Source organism: Gossypium hirsutum, chromosome A03 (assembly GCF_007990345.1).
Source record: "Gossypium hirsutum isolate 1008001.06 chromosome A03, Gossypium_hirsutum_v2.1, whole genome shotgun sequence".
NCBI lineage: Eukaryota > Viridiplantae > Streptophyta > Magnoliopsida > Malvales > Malvaceae > Gossypium > Gossypium hirsutum.
In genome coordinates this window covers 102,418,058-102,441,129 of record NC_053426.1, presented here as the reverse complement: position 1 = coordinate 102,441,129, position 23,072 = coordinate 102,418,058, and the positions used below count along the sequence as shown (strand labels likewise).

Here is a 23,072-nt window from a genome sequence, read left to right as displayed (position 1 = left end):
GCACTCAAACTGCAATTATTTTACTTCGATCCGCATTGACTGATCTCCCTTTCAATTCGATCGAATCTTTAACCACATACAGTATGGTAATTTGGGCTGCCCATATTTAAAGGTTCTATAGATATAGAGGTTTGTAAGTAGCATTGTTTTAACAGGGTTAGAACTACTACCTCTTCCCTGATTTTCGCCCTATCTCAGATTCAAGTGACATATCTAGCCAGGGTTGTAAGTGTTTGAATAAGGGTTTTCGCCCCTATTCCCTATATAGTTCACATTCTCTGCTGGGTTATCAAAATAATGGCTAAAAGGTTTATCCCCACCAAATATTGAGGATCTGCTAGATGTCGACTCAATTCAATTAAGTTTGTCCAAAATCTGTTGGTATCTGTAATCCTCTTGGATAGCTTTTACGGTGAATGGTCTTTGGCCATAAGTAAACCTTTTATTTGGCCATTGGCAGGAATTTATTGCCATGTTTTCTGTAAGGTCGTAAGCATCTTCGTATTTTCGGTTCATCAAGGCTCCTCTTGCAACTCCATCTAGTCCTGATGGCGTGTATGCAACCAACCTCAACCATTCAGGTAAAAGATGATGTGGACATCTTTGGATCAGCATCTTAAAACATCCTAAGCTTCATGAAAGCTTTCTCCTTGTAATTGCTTCAATGTAGTGATCTCCCTCCTTAGTTAGACCATCTTGTTACTAGGAAATAACTTGTGTAGAAACTTAGGTCTTGGTGCCTGCGAGTCTAAACAAGAAAAAACTTTATTGATTAAGGAGAAGGGAAACAACCGAAGACGAATAGCATCATCGGTGACCCCGTTAAATTTAAATGTATCACAAAAATGGAGGAACCATTTTAAATATTGGTTTGGGTCCTCCATCATGGTTCCTCTGAATTGAAGATTGTTCTGGATAATTTCGATCATGGTTGGTTTGATCTCAAAATTATTTTCCTTGATGGTTGGCCTAGCAATGCTGCCTTGTACCATATCCAAATTAGGAAACGCGTATTTTTTTAAAGTTCACTCTTCTCATGCCATCAGTGGGTTTAACGGTAGTCGTGTCAGTGGTGGTGGTAGATATTGTATGTTAGCTATGTCAGGTTTGTCAAACAACGGGTTTTCTCATGGTGGATTGCTTACAGCAGGTGGATGATTTTGCATATGCTATTGCTATTGTTGCTGTCAATGATTTCTATGAATTATTATTTTTGGATTAGTTGGCAACTCTATAAGTGTTCCCCCACTGCAAGTCATACACTAAAACCACAAAGTAAAAGAAAAACATTAGTAAAAATAAAATAAAAATTGTCTCTATAATTTAATTTTTCCTAATTCTTCAATAAGATGCAAAAATTAAAACTAATATAGTAGCGTTGCCTCTTGGACAACAAAGCCAACAACTTGATCGCCTCCCAACGTAATAATGTCAAGAGTACGAATACTGCTACTAAAAATAGGGAATTGAGGCAATGTCTGCAAGTATACAAGTCAGGTTGTAATATAATTTTACAACGGAGTCGGTAAGTACTCCAATGATTGTACCAAAGGGAGGCGAGTACTAAATTAATATTAACCTAAACGTAAATATATTTAATTATTAATTTAAATAAATTATAGTACGATGAACATAAAGTGAAAAATATTTGTTTTTATAAGAAAAGAACTAAACTTGAATAAAATAATAAAACTGGAGAACTAATATGTCATTCAATCAAATCTAACCATGGGTGATTAGCTTGCTTCAGTAGTCATAACTAATTCCTACTTCGATTTCTAATCAATCAACTAGTCACTAACCTAGCAGGATCTCTCGATCTTCCATTAAACTAATAAGCTGATAAGAACTACTTATCTCTCGACCTCAAAGTCTAGACCGGATTAGGGTAAGGAGTTTACGAATAAGCAATACCAATTTTAGGTTAATTCCCACCTATATGACTTTCTAAGGTTGCCAGGTTTATCAGCGTTTCCACTAAGAAACCCTACATAGAAATTAATTAATCACACGTCCACTCACTAATCCCTTACAAGAGGATTAGTTTCTCATGGATCCCTTAAACAATATAAGCTTGATGAAGAAAATAAACATAAAGAACGAATCAAGAGTAAAAGTTAAAGAAGAATCCTAAATTGTATTTGAATGAAGTGTAGAAATCCACAAAGGGTTGCTTTGAATGCACAAGTCGGATTCTCTAAAGCACGCAAATGGAAAATAAACTGAAAACAAATCCTAAGTGCAAAGGAAACTAAAAACTAAAAAGAAAATTCTAAGTTATAGAAAATATGATCTCTCAAGTCTTTAATGAGCCTATTTATAATATTAGGGTTGGCTATCATCCTTAAACCTAGTTTGGCTAACTTTTTACATTAAATTTCATTATGTGGACCAAAACACACTCAACTCGTTAATACTTCATGTTCACGTACAGGGCCAGTGTCGAGATATCCACTGCCTATGTCGCGACACTGAAAACAGTTTGCTTAGCTTAGGTTCAACTTTAGGGGTGTGTCGGGACATCCCCTGTTATGTCTTGACACCAAAGAAAGACTTAGTATTTTGGGTTCTTATTCACGATGTTGCAACATCGAACCGCTATGTTGCAACATGGCGACCAGTCTCGAGTTCTCCTGCCTCTGAATGGTGTCCTACACATTCACTAAACGGTTAGTCTTCCCTTAGGCCTACTTTGACCCTTAAGGTCATATAAACGGCTCAGATCAAACTTTTTATTAATTGAAAGCTAAGATTGAAAAACTAAATAAAATATAATAAATTTGCTTATATTCAAGCTTCATAAGCATGAAAACTAGTTTAATTTGCTACAACGAATTAGATAAAAGTTCATAAAACTGTAGAAAGTAATCCATAACATAATAAATTATTTGGCATATACAAGTAGAAAGTACTTCACAATGCATAGTTCATAAAACTTTAATTGATCTTTCAAGGTAATATTCTTTTAAAGAATGTAAACAATAAGAATTGAAATATATAGATAAAAAATAAGGGCATAATAATTTTTTTATATCTTCAGACCTAAGAGCTCGGGGGTAGCGGGCTTTCTTAAAATTATAAGGAATAAGTATATTTTACACTAAATTTGAGGGGTAGATGTCTTTAACCCTATCACTTAATCTCCAACTCTTTTTTTATCTTTGTTTTTCTATCATGTGCAACAATTTATCCATTTTGAAACTAGATTAAGGGCTAATGTTATGTTTTGTGAATCAAATACCTTTAAAAATATTACATTATCTAAGAAAAAGTTGGGTTAAGATTGATTTCATTATTTTTTTCATTCATTAATATCCAATACAATGATCATCACCTTTCAAATTTGTAAAACCCATGTAAAATTTATCTATTAAATGTGAAAAAAAAAATTAAAACCAACTTATGAATAATGATTAAAAATATATTAAATATTAATAAATGAAAAAATTAATAAAATAAAGTGAAACCGATAATAAAATTATATTTATATTATCAAATCTTAAAACTATTAAAAAAATTAAAACACATGCTTAAAGTATTATTCAAAATTCAAACAAAGACCACCATAGCAAATGCGTGCATATTATTTTTCATAAAGTTATTAATGATAAAAGTACAATACATGTCTTTTTATTAGGATTTACGTTACATTTTGTTTTCTCTACTCAAAAAATAAAAAAAATAGTTTTTATATGTTAGATTAAAAAGTAAATTGATTATTTTTTAAAAAAAATCATCCATTAGTACTATTAAAAATTGATATGGATGACAAAATAATCAAACAATGACATGTGGTATGCCACGTGTACTTCATACTAACATGTATGAATCAATTTTTAATAGTAGAAATATATGAAAATTTTAATAGAATAACTAACTTACTCTTTGCAAAGACTAATTTACCAATTTTTGAAATAAATGAATAATAATTTAATTTAATTTTTAATTAAAAATTTGGATAAATTTGAAGAATATGCTAATTTTTTTTAAATAAGGCCTTTAGGCCGTTTTAAATTTTAATTAGGGAAATAAGTCATTTTAGGAGAGAGAAAGTGAAATTCTCTCTTCAAGGTTAAGGCTTTTTATTTTTTAGGGTTGGGGTTTTTAAGGGTTTTAGTTTTTTAGGTTTTGGGATATTTTGAAAGTGTTTAGGGTTTTTGACTGAAACGGTGGAAGTTCTTAGGTAGTTATGAGGGGTCGATGATATGTTAACGTGCCTCAGCATTTATACATTTCATATGTCATGGCGGGATAGGACCATCACCCTAGAAACCCATCATAGGGAAATCAGGTTTCAGGGTAATAATGTTTGATACGATCAGGGGTCGAAGTCTAGGTGGAGATCCCAGCAACCGGTTGTGATGTGGTCACGGGTTCGAGTATAACCAAGGGGCTAGGTGACAGCCGTTACGCGATCAGGAGCTCAAGCTTTTTGGATACCCGTAAACAAAGCCTTATATATACCATACATAAGATTGATGTCATAATCATACAGAAAAACTCTGGGAACTTCCAATGTAATCAATGTATTTTTTTTTCTCTACTTCCAAGTAGCTACTATCTTTAACCTTTCATTCTTGTCCGAAGGTTGACATCGAGGTGGACACAAGAGGGCTCTCAGGTGGAGAGTGGATGTTCTGACATAGTAGATGTCAAACTCAGGTCAGCACGATAGCAGTTGTAGTCATTAATGGGTTATGTAACAATGACAATTGTCGTCACCCCGAAAGGAGCATCACCTTTACTACATCTCTACAACTACTCTCCGCTTGAGAGTCCTCTTGTGTCAAGGGCCAAAGTGCAAAGCCCATGACCAATGCAAAAGATGCGCCCTATGGAGATCTATTGATTAGATAGGGAACATTTAGCCCACGAAAACTAGCCTGATTCAAAGAACTATTGGAAAAGCCTATCAGATTAAAGCCTGGTTGGCCCGATAATGAAGATATGGCAACTTAGGCTATTTTCAGTAAGTAGGGGAATCATATCTTGTAGATTTGATTTGATATGATGTAATCTTGTAAATCCCTAAAATCAACGGATAGGCTAATCTCATCCGTCAATGTAATTTGATCTTGACCGTCGGTTTTTGGGGAGCTCAACTATAAATAAAGAGCCTCCCTCTCATTTTTAACTCATCCATTGCATGTTGAACTCTTAAGAGTAATACAATTCTTTGAGCATTTACTCAAACACTTTGTGTGTATTCTTTCTTTGGCTTTTTGTTGTTCATTTGTAGCTTCCTTTGGCACAATCGTTTCTGCTATACAAATTGATACCTTAGAGGAATTCTAAAAGAATCATCACTTTTGGGTGTAAAGGCTGACTTAAGCGAGTTTAGAGCAAACGAATTGCCTAAGGGCTCACGGATCGCGAGATAAAAGATCTAGCCCCGTGACACTTGCATTTACGACGGTGTTGGCCTTTGAATAAGAAGAAAGGTTAAAGGTATCGGTTGCTTGGAAATTGAGGAAAAAATTACACTGATTATAGCAGGAAGCCACTAAGTTTTTCCGTATGAATATGCCATCAAACATCTATATGGTATTATAATGCATCATTTTCGGGTATTCGAAAGGATTGAGCTCGTGGCCGCGTAACAGTCGTTAACTGGCTCCCCTGTTATACCCTGATCCATTACCACATAACAATGGTCGATTAAGACCACTATGTTGACTTCCGCCCTTTACCATAGAAAGCTAAATCACCCTATAATCGAATTCCCTAAGATAGGCTTTAGAGGAAATGGTCCCATCTCGACATGATATATGAAATGTGTGTGGCTTAGAGCGATATCGCATCACCGACAACTCAAAAATACCTAAAACATAAACGAAATATTTTTAGTGACCAAATTTTCTATGATCAAGAAATGGTTTATAGCGGAGGAATGGAGAGGAGTGGGGAGAAATTATATGACTACGGGATAATGAAACTTGGTGTGTAAGAACCTTTCATAGCCGCAAGGAAGGGTTTGTTTACAAAGAAAAACCTTGAAAGCACGCTGTAGGAGTGATGATTATATTCTAAACATGTTTAAAGTGACTGAATTATTCGAAGCATTAGTCTTTTCACGTTAGGGAATAGGAAATTTGTTAGAGAAAGCTTGCCCAGCTCAGTAGGAAAGCTCTCCCAGCTAGGCAAGCTTCCTCTAACAAATTTCCTTTCTTATGAGAGTGAAAGTACCTTTTCAGATACTTGTAGAGCATGTTATGCAGTGCATAATCTCTCGGGAGCACAGGCATGATGAAATTATATGAGTTCTGAACACGTTTTGAAAATTTTTTTCACCATACAATATGCAACAAATGTGTGCATTCATAAACGAAATTCAAAGCACGTATTCTCTTTCTCCGTACATAATTCTCTCATAAAAGGGGCTTAATTTTCATAACATTGACATGCATCAAGTTAATATCAAACAAAACAACCTTGTGTTGTGAGAGTTGTGTGTATTCCTTTGGACAATTTGGACAACTCTCTACTTATTTTCTACATTTGTTCATCCAAGTTGTGACCGACATTGAAATGAGTCGACGAATGAAATCCATTATATACTACAATGATCAAATCTATAATACAGACGTCGGGTGGTGTTTGTAGGAGTGAAGCCTATGGAATTTGCGTCAATAGTATCATTCAAAGTATGAGCTAAGGACCAGATTTAGGAGGAAAGTCAGCGGATCGACCCAGGGAAGAAATTGAGCATGCACAACATTTGACGGTAATACTGCAAATTTTGTGCGAGAAACGGTTATTTGCTAAATTTAGTAAATGTGAGTTCTAGCTTCGAGAAGTTGGATTTTTGGGACATGTTATATCGGCGGATGGAATTAGAGTGGATCCAAGTAAAATATCTGCAATTATAGACTCGAAGCCTCCGAGAAATGTCTCAAAGATCAGAAGTTTCCTTGGTTTAGTTGGGTAATATTGGAGATTTGTTAATGGGTTTTCAATGAATACTACACCATTAACAAAGATACTCGAGAAAGACGTTAAGTTTGAATGGTCTGAAAGATGTCACCAAAGTTTTGATCAGTTGGAAGTATTATTGACCGAAGCCCTTATGTTGATTCAGCCAGAGTCTGGCAAAGAATTCGTGATCTATAGCAATATTGCACTTAATGGTTTAGGTCGCATCTTGATATAGGAAGGCAAGCTGGTAGCTTATGCTTCTTGTCAATTGAAACCGCATAAGAGAAATTACCCGATTCATGATTTGCAACTTGCAGCTATTGTGTTTGCTTTAAAGATCTGGCGACATTATTTGTATGGGAAAAATTGTCACATCTTCATGGATCACAAAAGCTTGAAGTATTTGATGTTACAAAAAGAACTAAATTTACGACAGCGTGGATGGTTGGAACTGCTAAAAAATTACAATTTGGTCATCGATTATCATTTAGGAAAACCTAATGTTATTGTTGACGCTTTAAGTAGAAAAAATTTATTTACTTTGTGAGATTTGAATACTCGATTAATGTTGATTGATGATGATTCCATTTTACCTTAATTAAAAGCTAAACTGACATTTCTACAACAGATTTGTGAAGCTCAGAAAAGTGATTCCGAGTTGATTGCTAAATGAGAAAAAATTGAAAAGACATTTGATTTAGAATTTCATATAAGTTTTGATGGTAGTTTATATTTTTGAAACAGAATTTGTGTTTCGAGAAATTCTGATATTATATAGAAGATTTTACAAGAAGTTCATAGTAGTAATTATTCCATACACCCTGGTAGTAACAAAATGTACAGTGATTTGAAACAAATGTATTGGTGGCCAGGTATGAAACGTGAAATTTCAGAGTTTGTATCTAAATGTTTGATTTGTCAGCAAGTCAAAGCCAAGCATCAAGTACCTTCTAGACTACTACAGCATGTTATGATTCCAAAATGGAAATGGAAATAGGTTATAATGGATTTTGTGTCAAGGTTACCCTTGTCTCCACGGAAGAAAAATACTATTTGGGTTATTATTGATCGTTTAACTAAATTGACATTTCATTCCAATATGTACGAATTATTCACTTGAAAAGTTGGTAGAATTATACGTTTATGATATTGTTAGACTACATGGTATTTCAGTGTCTATTCTTTTCGATAAAGATCCATAGTTTACTTCTAGGTTTTGGAGTAAATTACATGAAGCTTTGGGTACTCGACTACATTTCAATACAGCATTCCATTCACAGACCGATGGTCAGTTTGAAAAAGTGATACAGATACTCGAGGACATGCTCCGTTGTTGTATTTTAGAGCTTGAAGGTAGATGGGAGAAATTTCTTCCGCTGGTTGAGTTTGCATATATTAATAGTTACCAAGTGAGTATTAAAATGGCGTCGTATGAACCCCTGTATGGTAAAAAATATAGAACTCTGTTATATTGGACTGAATTGAGTAAGAGAAAACTTTTCGGTGTTGACTTGATATGAGAAACTGAAGAAAAAGTCAAAGTTATTTGTGATTATTTGAAAGCTGCTTCTAATCATCAGAAATCTTATGCGAATTTGAAAAGAAAAGATATTGAATTTCAAATTGGCGATAGAGTGTTCTTAAAAAGTGTTGCCTTAGAGAAAAGTTCTCCATTTGGCCAAAAATGGAAGCTTAGTCCACGATTCATCGGGCCGTATGAGATCATCGAGAGACCGTTTAGCTTTACCATTTGAATTAGAGAAAATTTACATCATGTTTCATGTATCGATGTTACGACGGTATCAATCTAACCTTCACATGTGATTTCTCCTGTTGATGTGGAAATTCAACCATATATGTCATATAGTGAAGAACCAGTTAGATTTGTAGCTCGGGAAGTTAAAGAATTAAGGAATAAGCATATAACTTTGGTTAAAGTTCTCTAGCATCACCATGGGGTCGAGAAAGCTACCTAGGAACCAGAAAAAGCTATGAAAGTGCAATACCCGAACCTATTTTTTGGTAAGATTTTTGGGGACAAAAATTCCTTCATAGGGGAGAGTTGTAATAGCCCAATTTTAGTGGTGTAGAAAACAATGGTTTTGAGACCACGACTCTGACAAGTGAGTTATTATTTTAATATTTATTTAATGTTTATAGGGTTAATTTAAGGTAGTTTTAAATTTTTGTTAAGAAATTTTGAAGTTTAAATGGTTAATTAGGTAAAAAGGACTAAATTGTAAATGATGTCAAAGTTGAATTCTATTAGCTTTGGCTACATATATGGCATTTATGTGCAAGATTTTCGAGTATCCGTTAATATTCCGAATGTTCAAAGGGAATGTCAAAGTTGAGAAAGACTGGTTATGTTGCGAGTTGGTATAGGTATGTACGTAAATCTCATACGTAATGAGCTCGATATATGATGAACCCTTGGTAAAGTTGTGATTAAGTAAGTTATGACCATAAGATTTTAATAACATTCATGCTAATTTTCATCATGTTAATTGTATGTTAAATGTGTAGTTATGATGCTTATTATTTGTATAGGAACTTACTAAGCTTTATAACTTACTCCCCTTCCTTTCCTTTGTCTTATAGTGTAACCAAGCTAGCTCAAGGATTAGAGATCATCAGAGATCCACTCACACTATCAACAATTATTTTGGTATCAATGAATTCAACGTTTTGATTTATGGCATGTATAAGGGACTTGGTCATTTTGTTATGTGTCATAATTGATTTGGCCAAATATGTTGGCTTATATTGGTTAAAATTTCATTTTGTATAAGGCCATTTGAAATTGGCTAATATTGGTATAAGTATATGCATATGATGATGCCCTTCATGAATATGGAAACTTGTATGATTTGAGTTGATAAGTATTTGATGTTTATGTATGATAGATGTAGCATGTGAATGATGTGTGGATGTCTTGGTTGTGGATGTTTTGGTTGTATGAAAATGCCTGGATTGGTGCTATGTTATATTGAGTAGGTGTGTTCAATAAAGGGTGGCAAAATGCCTTGGTAAATAACTTTATTTTTTTTCCATACGAGTCGGCACGCAGACGTGTGTCTAGGTCGTGTGTGACACACGGTCTGCCCATGGGCATGTGTTCCGACCGTGTGTCCCCTGCACCTTAATTTTGAGAAATAGAATACTCAGAATTGAGCACATGGGAAGAGACACGGGCATGTGTCTCAGTGTATGGACGGCACGGCCTCAAACACGGGTGTGTGCCCTGGCCGTGTGAAGTCTGCACCTATTTAATGAAAAAAATCATAAATTTTAAATCGACCACACAGCCTAGCACACGGGCGTGTGACTTGGCCGTGTGTCTTCAATTTGTTCTTGGGTGACAAATAGAGAGTTCCACAGGTTCAAGACACTGGCGTGTGTGACCACACGGCCTGCCCATACGGGCGTGTCCATATCCACACGGGCGTGTGACCTCTGTTTAGTGAAAAATTTTCTAGGTTTTGCAAAAATTTCTAAAGTTCTCAGTTTAGTCTCGAACCACTTCCAAAGTATGTTTTGAGCCTCATAGGCTCGTATTAGGGACTTTATGATTGAATGCAAAACGTTTTAATTTGGACGCAAATTGATGACTCGAAATTATACGTAAGTTTGTGTGATAAGTCCGGTAATGCCTCGTACCCTGTTCCAGCGTCGAATATGGGTAAGAGATGTTATAGCAAAAATCAAGAAACAATTTTGAAGCATCAAGGAGAATTAATTTTTCAGCCTAAGACAGTCCAAATTATGTGTATTAATTCATGATATAATTAATTTTAATTTATATTAAATTTAATTTGGGTTAAATAAATTATTATTAATTAATTATGAAAAAGGGCCCAGTTGAGCTGAACTGAGAAATGCCGAACTGACTGAGTATTGGGTAGCCCAAAATCGTCCCACATGCTGACCTAATCAGCTTACTTGGCTGATTAATTAGCTTGCAAAATGGCCCTTAAGAATTTTTCAAATTGCAAACAAACCCCTCCACTATTTGTGCCTTTCTAGATTTGCCCCATACTTAATATAGCAAGTTTGAAAACTTCAAACTTGCCACATGTGTGGCCCGCCATGGGAGGGCTCTTTGGCTGCTAATTTTGGCTATTTTTAGCAGCCCTTTCACCCTATAAAAACCCCCCATTGGCTGCTCATTTCAACACATCTCAACTTTCTCATCTCTTCTCTTCTCTTTCAACTTTCTCTCTTTATTTTTCCATCCGTTTTCCTTTGTCCTCTTGCCAATTTCACCTCTTGAAAAAGAGTCATTCGTCCATCATTTGGAGCAGCATTCAAGTGTTCGTAAAAGCCTTGGTTCGACAAGAACAAGTAAGAAGGAAGAGTGGAGCAACCTAGTCAAGCCACGGAGAAACATCGGATTTGCTTCTTGTTCCTTATCTTTTTTAATTCTGTTGTTGTTACGATGAACATGTCTATGAATATTTATGTTGATATGATTAATTTAATTAATTTAGCTTAAATTTAATTCGTGTTAGTTTGATTGTATTTCATCTTCTTAATTTATTAAAATTGTGTTTGTGTTGTTATAGGCCTCAGTAAGATGTTTGATTAAGTAAAATCATGACTAAGTTATTCTTGCATTACAATTGTAAGGTAACTATGAATTAATTATTTAAACGGATTGAAATTGTAATTAATTGACACGATACTTAATCAGTACATGTTTAATCATCTAAGGTAGCTAAGGGTTAAATTAGCAACGGTATCGAGCGATACAATTGCCTTGCATAACTTGCAAGATTATTGTGATTAAACTATTTCAAGGTAGAAATACATTGTTACCTCACGTAATCTTTTATGTGCTTATGTGATTAAATTAATTGTTTGAATTGGCATAGAGATATGTACAAGAGATTATTTTAATTTTATAAGTATGTATGTGCATTAACACATTTGCCTATTAAAATTTGTTTAATCAGTTGAATTGACATAGAAATATAGTCGACAGATAAATGGATTTTGGTAGGTGAGTATGTTCATAAGTTAGCAAATTACCGAGTTGCCGTAAACATGAGTTTAATAATTCTAAGTTAAGAAATATAATTAATCTAACACAATTATGTCATCTTGATTAAATCAGCTTTCGACATCGTGCATTAAAACTTTATTTTATTTTATTTATTTACTTTGTTTACTAGTTTTTAATCACTTTTCAAATCAAAATATTTTTTTCTTCACCAAAGTGTTTTAAATTGCATTCATAAATAATTCTTTTCACATTCCCTGTAGGTACGATAACTCGGCATTTACTTGTCACTTTATTACTTATTGCGATTGTGTACACTTTCACATTTATGTCGTTCTAGTTCTCGACTGTGATTGTACACTTGCCACTGGAAGGCGGACAATGTGTGTTTCAGGCCTCCATCTTTCCACCAATGCATTGATTAGTATGGGATCAAGTTTCCAACCTCCTTGCATGTGAGACGCATGCAAGAATCTAGCCTATTCCAGGTACCCCACGAATTTCACGGATTGAAGGCTCCCCTGCATTATGTATAAACGCCTCCAACACATGATCATTCGCCTATTTGTAACATAAAATATTTATAACATAATAATATTTAGATTTATAAAAAATTTAACAAATTAAAAAAAATGAAATTTTAAATTTCATATTATCATTGCTAATTGGGCGGCAAAAATATAGTTGTCGTTGAAGCAAATAAGAGAGGCTTCCTTTTTTAAGAAATCGATTCGAACGAATACTGTAACAAGCCAATTTTATCCAACCCAACTGAAACAAATAAACCAAACAAATAAATAAAAACCCTAAGGCCCAAATACACCAACCCAAGCCCAAAATCGAAAAAATTTTAGAAACCCTAAAAACTAAAAGCTTCAGTGCCACCGCCGCTCTTGCCACATCAACAGGCACGCTCTCTAGAGTTACCCACACCCTGAGGTTTGCTTCTTCTGTTGTTTCACCAAAATGGTCAGGGGCATATCTCCCCACCATGGTTGACCGAAAATCCTTTGACACTGTTGTGAAATACTTGCAAAAAAGAAAGCAGAAGATAGAGCAGAGAAACAGAAAAGAAACAAAAAATAAATATTATAGTTTGGCTATAAAAGCCACAACCATCACATGTAACAAAAAAAAGGGAAATTCAATAGAGAAATAAAAAAGAACAAGTTACAAAGGTGGTTTTTTTATCTTTTCGTAAATAACATAAAAAAATAGAAACAAGATTTAAAGAAAAATTACCTCGCCAAAAAAAGGGAAACTGAAATGTTTCTACCCCTTGTGTCGAGGTTCGACTGAGTTTTTCGGGTTAAAAATCCCAGATCAACATCCCATGTGAGAAAATGAGTCAAAGGGGAGCGTTTTGGGTATTTTTCAACCACCGGAGGCGACGGTCGCCATCGCCGATGACCAGTGGTTGTAGCGACCCTTGGGATTAGAAGGGGGATGGATTTTTGAGAGAAAAAAGAAAAAATAAGATTTTTTTTTAAAACATAGAGAGGAAATGAATTTTTTTAGTCCTTTTAACTTATATAAAAGGACCATACGACGACGTTTTGGAGTGTAGCTTAAAATGCCCAAAACGGTGTCGTTTTGAAGCGTGACCCAGTGACCCAATCCGGATCAATCTAGGATCCATGTGTTTTCAAATAGGAGGGTCTATTTGCAACTTTGGTCCTTCTGCCTTTTTGCTCCTTTCTAATTTCGTCTGATGCCTTTTATTTATTTTATTTTTTACCTCGTAATTTTAATTTCCTTGTAAGTGGGTCCTTTGACCCACTGTCGGCTTAAGGGATGACATAAGGTTCGGAAAATAACCCTTTGGGTCCTTGTTTATTTTATTTTATTTTAATTTGACCCTTTATTTTTTTTTTAAATTTTACACTTTAAATTTCATTAAATATTCAATTCAGTCCCTAGATTATCAACCTTTTGAGGAATGACATGTACTGGGTTTGGGTTATTTACCCTTTTGATCCCTACCTTTTATTGTTTCTTTATTTTAACCCTTTAATTTTTTCTTAAGGTTCTATCACAATTTCAATTTAGCCCCCTATTCATTTAATTAAGTCCATGTATTTACTCTTTTTTTTGCCATCAAATTTCTCAATTATTTCATTTTGGTCTTTTATTTTTAGTTATTGATATTATTAATATTATTAAGTAATCACTGTTTTTAATTAATATTAGTTTTGTTAAAATTCGCTCAAAGGATCAATATTTTATGAATGTAACTATATTATTATCATACATTTTTATATTATTTCACTATTAGTATTATTATAAATATTATTAATCGAATATTTTATTATTTATTTCATTATTTTATTTGTTCTCATTATATTATTGTCATTTTATTATATTATTTATGTTGTTTATTTTTTCATTGTCATAATTTTGCCATCATCGTGTATTGTCAATATTGCTACATATGTTCATCTTTTTTTTTGCACAAACGCATAAGAAATAATTTAAAACCGAGGCAATATTCTTTATTTGGGGAATCTGAGAGGTTGTGCTCCCAACTTACGAAGTACGATTTTCTCCTTGAACCTAAGTAATTGAATATCCTATGTAATAGCTTATTTTCAGTCAAATCAGATTAGTGGTTTTGAGACCACAAATCCAATGTCAAAATATTTATTTTATTATTATTTTAGTGTCTACAACATGTTAATTGAGTCATATGAACATTTCGTTAAGAAATTTTACCGTTTGCATGCTTAATTTGATAAAAAGGACTAAATCGCATAAAGTGTAAAAGTTGTGTTCTAATAGGTAAAGGTGTCTAATAGCTATAGAATTTTAAATTGGAAGTCCTTATGTGGTAATTAGACCATTAGTGTATTAGTGAACATTTATGAGTTTGGTTTTATGGAAATTATTAAGATTTTTAAAGGCTATAAAGGTAAATTAGTAATTAATGATAAAAATTAACTAAAATCAAAGTACCATCTTCTTCATTTCACCAAATTTCAGCTGAATTTCACCATAGGAGGAGAGCTTAGGTTTGGTCAAGCCATTTTCATGCATGTAAGCGTAATTTTGCTTGATTTTTAATGATTTCTATGTTTTTTGAGTCGTTGTAACTTAATCTAGCTAACCCAGGGACTAATTTGTAAAATTGTTAAAAGTATAGGGTTTGACCATTGATGAATGTGGATGTGTTTTGATGTTTGATGATAGAAAATAAATGGTTGTTGTTAGATAAACAACATTTGTTAAGTTATTTTGGTTGAAATTGCAAATTTAGGATTTATTTGTAAAATATGTAAAATTCATGTTGAAATATGTCGTATAATGAAATATATGGGCTATTATGGATATATATAATTCGGCTAGCATGGGTGTGGGTTAAATTGCATGAATTTGTATTCTTGTGAGCTAGGAACCAAATTGTAAAGAATTTAAAGTTTAAGGGGCAAAAGTATAATTTTGCCACAATATGATTTTTGGGTTACAATGAATAGAATGATATTTAAATAAGTTAAATTTGATTATATATAGATCAAGAAAAGCAACGTTCGGATTTAGATCGGGGGAAAAACAAAATAGTGGATTGATAGCTCGATTCTTTCCGTATAAATTCGAGGTAAGTTCATAGGTTAATAAACATTAATGTAATTTTTTTAAAATGCTTTATTATTACATTATTGATAAATACGACTTCACGAAAATATTCGACAAAGATTTAGCGACATGTGAAATCCTGGTTGAACTTTAGGAATAGATAGGATACAAATGACATGTCATTAGGGGTTATTGTGTTTTGGGTGTTGGTCTGTACGTTCTACTGGTAGGTGAGTTTTTTGACATGCGTTGCGGTTACTCATCAGCTTGTGTGAGCAGCACCGTGTAACTATGTTTTGACTTTCAGCTTGTGTGAGTAGACCCAGTGATAGCTCAAGATGAGCATTTATATATGAGATATGAGATTAAGATGGTTTCGACCATGTATTGGCAATTAGGGTGTGAGATTCCCAAGTATCATATATTATTCCAAATGGTTCAACCGGTATGTTGATGGTATGAAAGGATAATTGTTTGATACGTATCATAACATGTGTGTATGTGAATTATATAAGCTTTAAGTCTATGAAACTTGTGAATTACATATCTAACCTTATAAATGAATATGTGATAGGTTTGTGGATCAATATGAGTTATATTATGATATGTTTGATTACTTAAATTGTGTTCATATGGTAAGTTGAGTTTATTGTTATACGAACTTACTAAGCTTAATAGCTTACTCTATTTACTTTTCCGTATTTTATAGTGATTTATAAGCTTACTCGGATTGGGAGTTGTCGGAGATCTCATCACACAATCAAACGTTGATTTGGTACTTTTGAACTTGTGTACTTGGTTATATGGCATGTATAGGAGTTGTAGTTAATATGGTCTATATGTTTGTAATGTTGATAACCAATTGATTTGGCTTGTAAATGATATATGTTTTTGGTTATGTGTTTAGCCATGTGACTTGGCTTATTTTGGTACACTTGGTTATGTATATATGTGTAAATGGCCTTTGATATTTGGTTTATAATTGCCATGTGAATGCCTTATTGTGAATTGGTATTTGGAGCACAAAATGTTTAATTTGAGAATATGGTATGCTTGTTGATGTAGGCACAAAGTCTAATAGGTGAATTTGATCATTTAGGTGATTTTTGGATATGAATTTGGTATGAATTTGAATGGCTATTTGGGATGCTTAAGAGCATTTTGGTTGTTGGTATTGGTAGTATATGATTTTGGGCTGAAATTGGTTGGTTATAAGTGCCTATTTATGCATTGGTTGTTTGTGCATTGTTGAATCTAGGCTGACAACATTTTGGGTGAGAAATATGGCTTAAAACATAGCCTATTTTTGTCCACGCGAGCAAAGACATAAGTACACAAGCTAGTCACACGGGCATATGGTTGGCCGTGTAACCCAAGTTAGTGAGTTACACGAGGTAAGACACAGGTTGGGACACAGCCATATGATCCTATTTCGAATGTCCACGTGGCCTATGACACGGACGCCACACGGGCAGTATCCCCTGTATTTTGAAAATTTTCTATATTTTTCCAAAATTTCCCTAAGTTATTGGTTTAGTCCCTAGCTACTTGTAATGTTTATTTTAGGCCACGAGGGCTCATATTAGGGACAACATGATTGATTATGAATGACTTTTATTTGGTTATGAAAAATGTATGTGAAATGAAATGTATGTTTGTTTAAGTAAGAAGTTTGATAATGCTCCGTAACCCTATTCCGGCGATGGATACGGGTTAGGGATGTTACATCTTATCTAAAATGGAAACACATAGGATTTCAGTAATAATCAAATGGCGATTATTCTTGTTGTCGAGGATTCGAGACATTGTGCCCTAACTTACAGGGTGTGATCTTTTCTTCTCGATTAACTTAAAATAAAACCTTTTTTTCCACAAAATTTAATTTAGTTAACGATATTTTAATCAAATAACATCATGCAAAGAGGGATCGTATTATAAATTCTCTTTGAATTTTTAATTTTTGACATCAAGACATTAAGTAATCAACTAAGTACCAATTTTGGGCGTTATGAGGGTGCTAACCCTTCCTCATACATAACCGACTCCCAAACCCATTTCTTAGATTTTTTAGACCGAAAATTATTGTTTTAATAAATCTAATATTTTATGACCAAGTTTTAAAGTGATCCAATCACACCTAAATAAAAAGATTTGGTGGCGACTCCATTTTCATTTTAAAATAAAAAGTCGATATCCAAAAAAAGGTTTCGAAAAATAAAATACGATATTATTTAAAAAATAATATTTTTAAATAAAAATATAAATTAATATTGAATTAAAAACTTGAGAGAGTTTCAGAGAAAGATGTAAATGAAAAAAATAAAATTTAGGAGTATTTATAAGTTAAAAAAATTACCATTAAGATTTTAAATTCTTTTATCATTTAGTGTGGCAATAGTAAAAAAGTCGTTATATTTTACCGTTAAGAAAAAACGCGTCTAATTACACAAACTTTCTTGCCATCTTAGCCGAACACGCTTTCACTTTCTCTTCCCAATTGTTTTACCAAGTTATAACCCATATAATCTAATAAATATATTTTTATATTCTCTCTCTTTCTTTTCATAGCTGTGATGTTGCCAATGAAAAAAGATAAAAGCTGTGATGTTGCCCAATTGCAATACGACTTTTCTTTTTATTATATTTCTTCAATTTTTGGTGATTCTCTTGTCTCTTCCCCACACCTTCCCCCTTCTCTCTCTCTCCAATAAATCACACGGGTCCTCTCCTTTACCATCCTCCTTTCTTCTGTCGCCTATTTTCTCGACTCCGTTTCTTTTTTCTTTTTTTCTTTCATTTTCATATTTTTTTTCTATGGTGCTCGGTTTATATTTACCTCCTACTCCAAGAGTTTCTCAAATTACCTGTACAGTTTAAAGTTAAGGTATTACTCTCCTCTCTTTCTTTCTTTCTATCTTTCATGCTTGCTTTCTTTCTATCAGCTCTTCTCTTCGCCTCAGATTTTGTTTTCTTTAGAAGCGACGGCTCTTTTTTTTTTAATTTCACCATTTTTCAGCTCTTCAAACAACGCCTTTGTTAAGATTTCCTTTATTTCTTCCTCGATCTGAACCATATAAGTAGCTAAATCTAATTTTAGAAAATTAGAGCTTTTTTTTTCTTTTTTACATAACTGGTCTAAGCTTGGTAGATCTGTAAGGAAATCAAATACGCACTTTTTTTTAAAAAAAAATCGCCTTTTATTTAAACCAGATCTATTTAATTTTTGTTTGAGTAGATCTGTTGCTTTAGAACTTTTCTAAAATAGTTGTGGAATTTCAATACAGTAATTTTTGTTTTATACTTCAAGACTGTTTAATTAAGCATCTCTTTATGTTAAATAGGGGAATTAATTGTTAATATTAGGAAAGAAAAAGAAAAGCGCCAGAGGAACAAAGATGCAGTGTGGGATCCAACAAAGCGAAATTGGAAGCTGCTCTGACGAGATGCGGAGCTCCGTTTCGGTTACGGTTACGGATCGGAAAGATACCATGGTCTGCCCGAAACCACGTCGTTTGGGTCTTTTAAACACCCCCTTCAACGACCACCCTGTTAGATCCCTGAGATGGCAACTCAGGTAATTTTCTATTCTTTCTATGCCCTTCAATTATCTCTCCCTTATATTTGTTTTTTAATAAATAGATCTAAGAAATAGTAGTTTGTTCTACGTTTTTCAGCCATCAAGTGGAGCTTTGTGATTCAAAAGAGGAGAGTGATGCTTTGGATTTTATTCTTACAAAGGTATACTTCGTTCTCATAATTTATTTATTTTTTTAAAAAGAATTAAAACATATTTACAAGTTGCTATTTCTAAATGGTTTTGTTTTAAGGCACAATAAATTATTCTATAAATTATAAAATAAGAAAACCTATTTTTGGTCCCATAAACAATGCGACATTTCCGTGCGGTTCATTTAAAAATTTAACCCTTGTTTCGTGTACGAGAAAAACTATTGTGGAATTGAGTATATAGAAAAGTAGAATTTGGGTTCATTAAGTTCCTTGTTTTAGTATGTTGTTTCATATTTAAAAAAAGGATTATTATTTTATTCATGGTGGAATTTTAATATTTTGTGAAATTAAAAACTTAAAATTTAAAACATGTCTCTCGTTTTTTAAGTTAAAAAAGTATATGATATGATTATTTGTTTTGAAACTGAACAGGGTGGATGTGGAGTGGAACAAAGTTGTACACAAGTAGCGTTGTCGCCCCCATTTTTTTGTGGGTCGCCGCCGAGCAGAGTATCTAACCCGTTAATACAGGATGCTCGATTTGGGGAGCAGAAGAATATGAGCCCATTGTCACCGGTGCCACCTTCATCGGGCTTGTACTCATCTTCTCCCTCGTCGTCATCGAGGAAAGGAAGCTATGTTAGGGCGAATTTTGGTAGCAAACCAGCGGTGAGAGTGGAGGGGTTTGATTGCCTCGACAGGGATCGTCAGAATTGTAGCATCTCTGCACTGGCGTAGACCCCATTGCAATCCTGAAAACAGTAAATAGATAAAGCCAAAAAAAGGTGCTTAAATATATATCACGTTTAAAACAGAGTAGCAAAAAATGACAGGAACCCTTTGTCATTGTGTAAATATGTTTGGTAGGGTTCCTGATCTCTATGTAAATGATGGTGTCTTGTAAGTAAAGGAGTTTTCTTGGTCAACAAAAATAAGGCTTAGGTGTAGCGTAAAACGCTACGAGCTGCAGATGATGGGAATTAATCTTCGTGGGAAATCATCTTTTCCTACTAGTTTTGGTTTTTATGGGTCGTTGAAGTTTTGATGAGCGGCTTATGGAGAGAAATATGTACAAATTCAAGTTGGTAATTGAGCTAAATTTCAGTAGACACCAAAATGTGTATAAATCAATTTGGGTTCTGTTTTGTTTGTTTTGAGTTTCATTATCTTCCTTTCGGTTTAGTTGGGATCCATGAAAACAACATGCATCATACATGTGGTGATGTCTGCTTAGGGGTGATGCGAGTATGGGTGCAAGGTGGGTGCTTGAGAGTGCTGCTGTCCAATTGCTTCTTGTCAGTTCTTTCTAAAAAGTGGCACCAAGCTTGCAAATTACAGTTTTATCCTATCTCGACGTGATTAACGATGATTGTATTTTATTTGTTTAAACTATTATATATATAAGTTTTTGTTATAATAAATTTTGTATTTTATTTTCTACTCAACAAGTGTCGGGGAGAAAAATGTGAAAGATGGTTGATTCGAAATCAGAAGATATTTCCACCGTCCTTTAATCTGCTCTTCCTTCTGCTTTTGGCAAGCAAACATCATAGCAAGGACCGGGAATGGCTGGGGCTTTAGCTTCCTTTTTTTTTTTTTTCCTCTCTTACATGCTGCACATGCACCTGAACATCAATATATATATATTCCGTATACAAGGTAAATTTCATCTGAACTTAACAATTTTGTTTGATTTGTCTTAGATCAAATTTGATATAACTCTTGTAAATAATTCGATTTCATCTTACTCAACATGACAAATTTTAAATGATTTATAATCTAATAATTCAAAAGTTTAACAATAAATTATTAAAATTAAATCAATTTATCTTTAAACTGCAACAACTTGAATGCATAATTATTCAACTTGATTTGATTGAATATTGCATGAAATCCATCAATACCCGGAGCCTTGAGAGGCGCCATGTTGAAAAGGGCACTTTCAAGTTCCTCCAACCTGACAGTAGTCATGAGACCCAAATTGTCCTCTTCGTCAAACTACGGAAAGAGGCCACACAACCGAAAAGTCTCTAGGGAAGGATTCTCCATCACATATAGTTGTGAAAATAAGTCAACAACAATTCTTTTTAGAGATTCATCTTCATAAAATCAGTTACCATCCTCCAAACAAAGTCCATCAATTTGGTTTATACGTCTTCTGGCCATCGTATGACTATAAAGTACCTCGTATTATGGTATCTATTTGTAAGCCATTCACTTCGCGACTTTTGCTTCCAAAGGACCTTTTATTGATCAAGAATCACTTCCAACTACTTCCGAAGAAACAATTCCTGTTTGCGTAAATACTAAGAATCCCATCGATCAAGTTTCCATTGAAAACGTTTTAATTTTTCCATTGTTTCCTTTTCTTCGATGAAAGATATTTCGAAAAACATCCCTGTTCCACTGCTTTAGTGAGTCACTGAACTCATTAATTTGCTAATAAGATCACCTTCCTTCAACCACTAAGTAAGAATAAATCCTTGACATCCCATATGAGACATTTGTTGGATTAAAATACTCAATTATGGGCACACATGTATAATGTATAATTCTATTATAAAGTGTGATACAAAATTAAGTGACCAATTATATTATAAGTTTCATAAGTATTAAAGTTTCATGGAAATAATATGTAGATACCATAAGTTGTATTTATAATTTGATGATGGGTCAAATTATAAATACTCAAAACTGATTTAATAATAAGTTATTTTAAAAAGAGGTAGTGATTCCCAAGAAATAGATATATATCTTGTATTTCTTTTTCTATCCCCATCAGAGAGAATTATATAAAGAGAAAAACTATTTTCTTGGAGGTTCAAAACCTTCTGGGTAATCTCCAACAATGGATTCAGGTATGCTTCCGCATTCAATTTTGTTATTGATTTATTTTTTATAATCTAACATGACAGATCTTAGTTTGTTAAGTTTTATATCAAAGTTTTACGGTTCTAAAAAGATCCAACTAGCAAGAAAGTGAAACGAACTGTCACCTCTTTTTTCTTGATTGCATCAAAGAAGATCATCAATGGTCGATGATCAGATTTAAGCCAGTAAAGATGACGCACTGAACTTAACAGTGTAAGGGAATCCCATGCCTCATTACACACAATGTTGGGAATTGACCCGTATAAACAATGAAATAGTAAAAAGTGGAGAGGAACAAACACAAATATTTTACGTGAAAAACCCTCAAAGAGGGAAAAATCACGGGCAAAGTAGGTATCGACCTTTGATTAAAAGAGTAAACAAACGATAGTACAAAATGGAGAAAATAAACTAAATGTATAAACCCAAACCCCGAATACTAAGCTCAAAATCTCAAAGAGCAAACCAATAAACAAAAACCTAAACCTCATAGGGCACTCACAATAAGAATATAAAATACTCTCTATAATTACCATGAAACTCTCACCAAAACTCATTGGCGACTACATCTTGTCGCCCTAAAGAAAAGCCCTAGCTAATTAACATATAAAGATATGGATACAATGACCCCTTTAAATAAGCTTATATAGAGTTCTAATTATACTAAAATATCCCTAGAATAATTAGAGTCCAACTTGGACAAGCAGTCCTACTTGAAGTCTAAAACGTGGTTGCCAAATAAGAGAACAAGTCGTGACATGGCATATCGCCTCGTTGCAATGTCATCTCTACTTTTCCGTTTCAATGTTGTCGCGTCATCCCGACGTCCCGATGCTCTTTGTCATGACGTTAAGCTTATTTTGAGCCTTCTTCGGTTGCTCATCAAAACATATTTCTAAGCGCCTACAAAATGTCTAATAAAAGCGAGGCACACCCTAAAAATCTCTACCTTGGCTCATATTTATCACGCCTCTTTTTCCATGCC

The 23,072-nt window shown here is 33.7% G+C and overlaps 1 protein-coding gene across 2 annotated transcripts; it reads left to right on the top strand.

Moving 5' to 3' along the window:
* The first annotated feature begins 18,040 nt into the window (after positions 1–18,040).
* LOC107886636 (uncharacterized) lies at positions 18,041–20,327 on the top strand. Of its 2 annotated transcripts, none has more exons than XM_016810666.2 (4): positions 18,041–18,371; positions 18,829–19,061; positions 19,162–19,225; positions 19,649–20,327. In XM_016810666.2, exons 2-4 carry the CDS (start codon positions 18,883–18,885, stop codon positions 19,952–19,954), a joined length of 549 nt encoding a protein of 182 aa, XP_016666155.1. In that variant the 5' UTR covers positions 18,041–18,371; positions 18,829–18,882; the 3' UTR covers positions 19,955–20,327. The 2 variants fall into 2 exon arrangements, with proteins under 2 accessions (XP_016666155.1, XP_016666156.1); XM_016810667.2 differs by having other exon boundaries at positions 18,057–18,371; positions 18,851–19,061.
* Positions 20,328–23,072: the final 2,745 nt, after the last annotated feature.

Coding starts and splice junctions, on each gene's coding strand:
- LOC107886636 (XM_016810666.2), top strand. CDS start 18,883: ATGCAGTGTGGGATCCAACAAAGCGAAATTGGAAGCTGCTCTGACGAG. Junction 19,062..19,161: donor TCCCTGAGATGGCAACTCAG/GTAATTTTCTAT, acceptor TACGTTTTTCAG/CCATCAAGTGGAGCTTTGTG. Junction 19,226..19,648: donor TGGATTTTATTCTTACAAAG/GTATACTTCGTT, acceptor GAAACTGAACAG/GGTGGATGTGGAGTGGAACA.